General features: G+C 42.8%; 1 protein-coding gene across 1 annotated transcript in view; it reads right to left on the bottom strand.

Moving 5' to 3' along the window:
• Positions 1-945: 945 nt before the first annotated feature.
• Positions 946-8,977, bottom strand: part of etv4 (ETS variant transcription factor 4) — a 28,696-nt gene continuing 20,664 nt past the window's right edge. Inside the window, exons 8-12 of the mRNA XM_079182372.1 lie at positions 6,098-6,166; positions 4,936-4,983; positions 3,772-3,944; positions 2,073-2,174; positions 946-1,440 (exon numbers count right to left, since the gene is read on the bottom strand). Coding sequence (XP_079038498.1) covers positions 1,213-1,440; positions 2,073-2,174; positions 3,772-3,944; positions 4,936-4,983; positions 6,098-6,166 — 620 coding nt within the window. The 3' untranslated portion in view covers positions 946-1,212. The remainder of the gene's footprint in view (positions 1,441-2,072; positions 2,175-3,771; positions 3,945-4,935; positions 4,984-6,097; positions 6,167-8,977) is intronic.

Raw genomic sequence — 8,977 nt, 5'->3', positions numbered from 1 at the left:
AGTTACTTTACTTTTAGAGTTACTTCTTTAGTTACTTTACTTTTAAAGTTACTGTTTTAGTTACTTTACTTTTAAAGTTACTTTACTTTTAAAGTTACTTTTTTAGTTACTTTACTTTTAAAGTTACTTTTAAAGTTACTTTACTTTTTTAGTTACTTTTAAAGTTACTTTACTTTTAAAGTTACTTTTTTAGTTACTTTACTTTTTTAGTTACTTTTTTAGTTACTTTACTTTTAAAGTTACTTTTTTAGTTAGGATGTCGAAAAAAGTCATGAAAAAGTCAGTGTACCATGTCGAAAAGTCATAACTTTACTTAAGCTACTTTATTTTCAGGGCCCGAGCACCGACAACGTCGGGTCCGCGAGGTCCCTATTGTATCTGTAGGAATTATTATTATACCCTATGATGAAAAACTGTTTAAGGGTATCTGACATGTCCCCAACCTCCCCATATTTGGCGAGCATATCAGGACTGCGGGAAATTTTGATATTTTATGGGTCCAATGCTCGAGCATACAAAATTACTCGCTAGCGCCACCTAGATAATGGAAAGGCAAGCCCCGACAGCCCGTATGTCCAAATTACTTAAGATTTTACAGACATGAGCAACTGAATGAGTTCTACAAAAAATCCTCTTGGGACCCTAAGCTCCGCCTACCAACATTTTCCACCATTTTGAATTTTGTAAAAAAAAAAAAAAAATCACTTCTCCTAGACCCTGGGTCTGATTGGTACCAAACTTGCAGCTTTAATTTTTTATTAATTTTTTCGAAATACTATAATATTACTTTTTTTCTACAAACTATACTATGACTTTTCTGAAATTTTCATAGCATGAAAAACAAAAACAGACACGTCATAGAATACCTCAATGTGCCTCATCACAAAAAAAAAAAACAGGAAAGAAAAGTCTCGACTTCAAATTGGGTATTATTATGGGTATTTATTACGCAATCTCTCCAACCACAGTCATGTTTATGGATTGAATAGGCCTCAGATGTGAGAAGAATGCAGCTCTTTAAAAACATAACAAAAAAAAAATCCCGAATGAGATTAATTTAAAACAAAAACGCCATAGCCTTATATACAAGTGGATGGGGTGGGCATGTGCAAGAGGTGCGTGGGATTTCGGGGGGGTGTGTATGATGATGGGTCAGTACAACAGGAAGATTTCTGAAGGTGGGGAGAAAGGAGGGGAGGGTGTGGGCTGGCTTTAGTACATGTAGCCTTTGGAGTAGGGCTGTGGGCCCATGTTTTGGGGGGCTTGTTCCGTGGCGTAGGGCACGCCCTCATCCAGGTGGGACAGGGGCACCGTGTCCTCCTCGTTGACGTAGCGCTCGAACTCGGCCTTCAGGCTGGGCCGCTGATTGTCGGGAAAGGCCAGGGAGATGAGGGCCTCGGGCTCACACACAAACTTGTAAACATAGCGCTCCCCTGCCACCTGGAGAGGGAGAGGGAACGGCTTGAGTCACGAAGGAATATATATATACAAAGTGCATTTAACGCTTCTTTTCCAGCTGTACAGACTTTTCAGTTGCTTCTAGGTACTTTACTATGAAATATTACACTAAGACTTTTATGAAATACTATACTATGACTTTTTTAATCTTATATTTTTATGACATATGACTTATTGTGACATTTCTGTGGCATGCTATGCTGCTTAATTTGCTATTTCATTTTAACAGAAAGACCCTTTCCAATCAATCATTTGGCCACTTCACTTCTGGATCTTTTAACGGTTTATTAACAATCACAACCGCATTCATGGTGGATTGTGCCGAATGGAATATTTACAACCAGGAAACCCAAAAGTCATTCTCATTTATCAGTTTATAACTGATAAAAAAAAACATGATTAAAAGCCACTTATAAAGCCTTTATAAAAGCACGTTATAATAAAGTGGTACCATCATTTGATCAAGGTGGACGGGTTCTAGTTATCCTACTATGAATACATACGGAAGGAAACTTTAGCAAGCTTAAGGTTTTAGGAAGAGTAAAAAAGAAAAATGTCTAAAAGCTGTTTAACGTCAAAATAAGGACAAATTATAAAAAAAGTGTGTTTTGTACCTTCTGCATGATTCCCTTCTCGTAGTAGTAGCGCAGAGAGCGACTGAGCTTGTCGTAGTTCATGGCCGGACGGTTCTTCTGCATGCCCCACAGCCTGGCAACCTGAGACGGAGAGAGAGGACGGAAGAAAAGGAAATGGCTGTGGTTACACTCCTGGCTCAGTTCAGCTTCGGTGAGGTTCATTTAAAAAAGGCGAGTGGTTATTTGCATGCTTTTGAAGGGCTTAAGAATACAGCCCTTCTCAAATGACACGACAACAAAAAGAAAATCGTTGGCGTCAGCATTTTTCTTCCTGAATTGAATATTCCCAAAAATCATAATTAGACGCAGTTGTGTGTATTTCCATTCTGTGACCACTAGGGGTCCTCTGTGACAAGCCAAAGCCTCCTCTTGCTCTTTAACTCAACAGCGTCAACATGCAAAGGCCAGGGCGAGTCCCCACATGTGGATTCACTTCCTTTTTATGTAACCCATTACCACTTGAATGCAACCAGAGTCCCACAGTGTTCACAGTGAAATAAGAGTCATGGCTGGTTGTCACAGGCAGCCCAATGAAATACACTCGCAACCCAAAATTGAACCCTCAGCTGACGAGGGACCTCTAACTCTTGATAGAGAATGAGTGTCTCACAGCCCCACGCAGACAACGGGGAAGTAAATCAAATCATTTCACATCAGCGAACAAGCTTAATGTTGACAAACATCCGAGATAGTGGAAGAAAGTGTAAAGCTGGGGGGGGAGGGAGACGCTGAGATTCATGACTCAGGGAGAGGCAGGTTGTATCCCACAGTGGCCATCCAGCCAGCAGCCCTGTTTGATCTCTAAGTGTGCTCTCAGCCCTAATTGCTCTTGTAAAACTCTTACCCCATTCATTTTTAATGTACAGTGAAAAGATAATGGAAAACACAGTATTAGGACCCACCCAAACGGACGCTGTCCGATTCGTCCAATCAAATTGCAGATTTAAAACGTCGCAAAAAATGTCTCGACTAAAGCAACGTGAAGAGGTGAGAGACGACAGGGGGGGGTGTTGGATGATTCTGTGATAGCGCTTGTCCTTCATTTATCAATCCAGCGTTTCATGTGTTGAATAATGAATGGGGGACTAATGGAAGATGGATAAGAGCATAAGACCTGTGAGGAAAAGCGGCCAAATCTCACCTCTAATCGCTCTGATCTCGGTGGCACTTTAAAAACACCGCTAACATAAATTCATTCAAAGAAGAACTCGAGCCGTCTTTATCAGATTCATATTAGCATTGTGATCCCTATCGACGCTTCTCCAGTATTTGTGGATACGGGCAAACAAAAACAAAAATAGTGCTGATGCATATTAAACAGCATCTGATGAGATAAGGTGATATTTATACAGTTTTGATAGAAACAGGCTAAGGCCTAAAGAACCTCAAGATCCCTTTTTACTATCCGAGTAAACACAACACAAACGCATAAAGATGCTGTACCATAAATGGCAGCTAGATGCTTGCTTCAAAAGAAAAACCTCAGACTATATGGAAGTCAAATCAAAAAGTTACACCGTCTCTCTCAGAGCTAAATTCAATACTGTGATTAATCGAAGGAGTTCTACAAAACTGCACCTCTACTCTTAGCGTTTAGACAAACCATTTTCCTGTTTATGTTGTCTCAAAAGAAAAATGCTAATTTTTTGATGAAAAGAAAAGATAGTTTCACACGAACCTCTTCAGGTTCAATGAGCTTGAACTCCATGCCGCGGCCCGTCCAGGCGATGAAGTGGGAGTTGCCCGGGTCGTCCAGCAGGGCCACCAGGAACTGCCAGAGCTGCAAAGAGCCCCGGCGCTGGTAAGGTGTGCCCTCGCGAAAAACACCACCCCCCTCCTGCTTCACCTCACCTGGGGACGAGGAGAGAAGAGACCGGACGTCAGCGCGTTTATGGGCATATGATCAGAAATGTCGAAATGCTTTTCTTTGAGTTACAAATGCACCGGGAGTCACTGAATCTGACCAGCTTATGATGCAACTCAAACATCTCTGTAGCTTCAGTTGTACTTTACACCCAGACAAGTTTATTTGATACATTTTCTGCACTTTAATCTGCATCAGGCCATTAAATTAGGGACTCAAATATACAAACAAGGACATTTTGACCAGCCAAACCGCTGGAAGAAGTCTCTGAATTGTAGTGGGGCCAGTACATCATTAGGTCATCTAATCTCGATGTTTCATGTTTGCATACTGACGTAAACTGAATCAAATGCTCATTAACTACGGCTTATCAAACTGCCCGCTAAAAAAGGGGCAGCAGTGCGTTTAGTTGAGACGGGAATAGGAAGAATTGTATGTGACGGCGAGAAAAAGCTGAAAGTAAAACAAATAATTGATAATACTGGGTTAAGCAATATGTAGGTAAGTGGACACTGATTAGTTCTTGGTTGTTTACCGGTTACTGGATATGTTGTACACAAGTGACAGAACATGAGAAGCTCAGCTAAGTTACTGCTGTTGTTGTTTCTCAATGAACTTGCACACTTCACTGGTTCAACCAGTGCCGAAACCCCGAGGCTCTCCACTCAATCTGCTTTAGCGTCAATCACCGACAACGCCATGGGAAACTGCTCGTCTCTCTCTTTTACCTTGACAGAGGAGCCCCACATCGTGTGTGCAGGGAAACCGAACCCCTAACTAAGCTTCTGAGTACACCAAGACCCGTGTACCTCTCACATGAGGATCCCTGACGTCTACACGAGAGGATGGTCGGGTATATAGAGTTTCTCTCCGATACCTGCTGTCATCCAACTAACACCTCACCAAGTGGATTGCGGTGGGCAAATTAAATTCTGTGTGAATGCAAGGGGGGGGGGATTATGGGTGCAGCTGGCTCACCTTCAAACTTCTCTGGAACCACACGGGAGTCGTTTTCAAACAGATAGCCTGGGAGACAAAGGGAGAATTGTGTTAGAGGTTCAAGGGGCCGAGATCGTAGCACAACTCGGTTGTTCATTTGGGACCCGTGCCAAGCTTTGAATACCATCCCCAACCAAATACAAGGATCCATTCACGCATGAATAACATTAAGTCAATAAGTGTGTACTCTGCTTTTACAAAAGTAGAAAAGAACACTTCAGTAGCAGGGAGAGGAGTTCATGTTGGAAACATTTAAAAACAGACTTGGATCCTTCGCTCCCATTTGCAGGACCAGTGAACCTATTGTAACGTTTTTAAGAGCCATTCTAAGTCTGTTGTTGAATAAGAATTTGAAAAACACAAAATGGTGTAACAATCAGAGTGAAGGGAAAGATAGTTTTCCTTTTTTTTTGCTGGGAAAATACTGTGTTTTTTCCAGGAGTAATGTTTATTCAGGGATTCTTGAGGCAGGAGTGAGGCCAGAGCCTCTGCCAATGGAAACACCGACACACCGCTGGTTAGCCAACGGAAACACGGACACGCCGCTGGTTAGCCAATGGAAACACGGACAAACCGCTGGTTAGCCAACGGAAACACGGACACGCCGCTGGTTAGCCAACGGAAACACGGACAAACCGCTGGTTAGCCAACGGAAACACGGACACGCCGCTGGTTAGCCAACGGAAACACGGACAAGCCGCTGGTTAGCCAACGGAAACACGGACAAACCGCTGGTTAGCCAACGGAAACACGGACACGCCGCTGGTTAGCCAACGGAAACACGGACACGCCGCTGGTTAGCCAACGGAAACACGGACACGCCGCTGGTTAGCCAACGGAAACACGGACACGCCGCTGGTTAGCCAACGGAAACACGGACACACCGCTGGTTAGCCAATGGAAACACGGACACGCCGCTGGTTAGCCAATGGAAACACGGACACGCCGCTGGTTAGCCAATGACCGCAGAGCTCTAACCAGCGGCGGCTCAATGAAGATAAAGCGTTGCAGAGGAGATTGGAAACATGCAATTGAAATATTGACATCACTACGATTCCCACAACTGAAAAACAACATACTTTGGCAGAGGTCTCTAAAAGGGGGTCAAATATGATTGTTTTCACAATAAACGTTGCGTTACCTTCATTGCTGTGCTGGGGGTTTGGGTAGCCCTCATTATGGTGGTATATAGAGGGACATCCAGGCACATCTGTAACACAACACAAAAAGCTATAGGTCAACATTTTTGTTTATTTAAATCAGTTAAAAAAGGGATAAACACGTGCACAATTATGGGATGAATGTCCATCTATCCATCCACTTTCACTATTTCCCCATTGAAAGAAAATTGGACTTTTTAGCCTTTGTGTCCAAAACTGAGTTTTATCAACCATCAAATAAGTAAAGAATGGAAATTGCTCACAAGGGGTTGATCATCACTTTGAGAGATTTTACATTCAAGTAAATAAAAACCCAAATGTACTGCTTACTAAGCCAAAACTGGCTTGAGAAAGCGAGTATATTAAATGGAGATTTTGTGTGGTCACCTTTGAGCATTGCAAGGACAAACGCTGCATTTATCATATCGCTGCTCTTGTCTCGGTGGTATTTTTAGGCCATGAGCAAGCACCTTCACCAGACCAGAAAAGTGCTACAGTATACAGTGTCTGCACTGTATCTGGGTACTATTGACTGACTCAAATAGGTACATTTACCGAAATACATTTTATACTCATCCTCATAACCCTTTCAGCAAAACTCTTTGCAAGTCGGAACACGTATTTATGTTATGAGCAAAGTTCTTTGTGGTCTCTATATCCTGAGATTGCTCTGCTCACCTTTGGTATCTTTTGCTTTGGCTGTCAGTGAATAACAAAATAAAAGGTGTAACATTAATCCTTTTATATACATTTGTCCTTTTTTATGTGTCGCCTGTCAACTGTACGAACGAGAGCATGAAAACAGAAAGGTGCAGCTCTTTGCCTCTGGCTCTGGACGTGACTCACTCTCTGGGAATGCAGCTGCAGCACTGTGACTGTGATAAGATGCCACTGGGGGGGGGGAATAAAAAACCTCAAACCCTCCATTCTGGGGCAGCAGCACTCGATCATACTGTAAATAATACGTCTGCCAGCTACGGCAGACTCCCACTAGGGAGAGATCGGTAGATTGGGTGTGAGAGCGGCGGGGTTAATTGTGTACTGAGTGCCGTGACCATTTTGTGTCTTTCATGCAACACAATAGCTGTGATTAAGTGAAAGAATGAAAGAAAGAAAGAATGGCAATTTGTGTGTGAAACTAGTCTCGGTCTCTAGCCCGCTTTCTAAATGGGACAGTAGACTTGTGGCATTTGGCTTTCATTGTTCACATTAAAAAGAAAACACTGTGCTGTTGTCTTTACACGCTATTTACATCAATCCACCTCTTTTGTATGCAAGTACAATTTTCCCATTACATGCCCATACGGCTTGGGACAGGTTTTCTTTTTTATTAAATTTTCAAAATAACATTAAAAATCGGAAAGCAAATAATCAACAGTCATTTACGCCAATTTGGTAATCTGTTTTTATCAACCAATTCAATGTTGTGTTTGCCGGCTGCATTCTTTTAAAAGCTCTTTAAAAACACAAATAATCCAAACATTCTCTACTCAGACTGAAAACCAGATTTACATAACGAAATATGATTTTGATGACGGTTGAGGTTTCCTGTTTTCACTACACGTGTTTTCACTAAAAAATACATGTTTTTATACATGCTTTCTTCTTGCGTCACTCTTTTTCCCAGCACAGAATTCCACACATTGTTTTTTGAGGGATCCAGCGCTTGTTTGCATTCTCCAGAGTCCGATTCATTTGACAACATTATCTCCAGCTTAAGGCTCCCGTCGCTGTATTATCTCATGAGAAGTGTGGTGTATTGTATAACTGTCTGCAAAACGAATGATAAACTGATCTTCTACGTCTGCTGTCGGCCAAACTCGTATCTGAGACACTTCGGAGGAAACTCCACCAAATCCAACTTTCTCCTCCTCCCGGCCGTTATCCACAGAAAAAACATCCTTTTGTACTTTCCCTTTTCTTTCTCAAGGTTGTTCGATTCCTTGTCAGTGCTATCCGGTCCCCTTATCAAAAAGGTGCAGGTATAAAAACACAAGAGTGAAAAGAATTAGGTCGCTTTTCTTTTGCGTTTTTTTATTATGCATACAGTATTCTGGCTTCAGCGCTGGGAGGCATGCTTTGTAGGCATCCACAAATGTGCATGTGGGACCTGAGGGAATCTCAACAATAGCTTTCAGGTCCTATAGCGGCTTTGATTCAGGTGAACGAGGACACGATGTATGGTGAGAGTGATGTTTCTCTCCTTGTTGTTTTAAATTCAGAGAGGCGAGCAGAGGAGCTGCTTTCTGTGCTCTCCAGTGGTTCAGCTCGTTGTTAAAGCGCCTGTGCTGGCTACCCCACCCTGTACCCCCCCCCCCACAACCTCCCCTCACCCTCTCTCCCAAAGCCCAGCCAGTGAGAGGTTCGGGTTACTGCGGCCACGCTCATTTTTCCATTATGAGTTCATCTGCCTGCAGAAAAAGGAAGCTGCTGGTGCAACCTGAGATCCTGGAGCACTCCACCAGGGACTCTAGTCTTTCCAGTGCCCTCCATTTTCTCAATGAAATTCCTCAGCCTCTCTCTCTCTCTCTCTCTCTCTCTCAGAGAGAGGGGGGGGAGTGAAAGGGGTAAGGAAGGAGGTAGGAGTGTAGCTGCAGGAGAAAAAAATATATTTTTGTTCCTTTTCTTTGCTAAGTGTCAGAGAGTTGAAAGGAGGAGTTTTGGAGGCGGGGGGGGGGGGGGGGGGGGGGGGGGGGGGGCGGGTGTAGATACAGTGAAGAAGTTTGTTTGCCTTTTGGACATTTTGTTCTTGAGTTCGCTTCACACACTGGGGAGGGTTTGTCTTCAAAGGGGACTTTTTTTTTTTTTTTTTTTTTAGACAGTTTATAATCCCAAAGTCGCCTTATAAATCATTTCAACCT

This window comes from Pholis gunnellus (genome assembly GCF_910591455.1).
Source record: "Pholis gunnellus genome assembly, chromosome: 21".
Taxonomy (NCBI): domain Eukaryota; kingdom Metazoa; phylum Chordata; class Actinopteri; order Perciformes; family Pholidae; genus Pholis; species Pholis gunnellus.
This window is presented reverse-complemented; position numbering and strand designations above follow the sequence as displayed.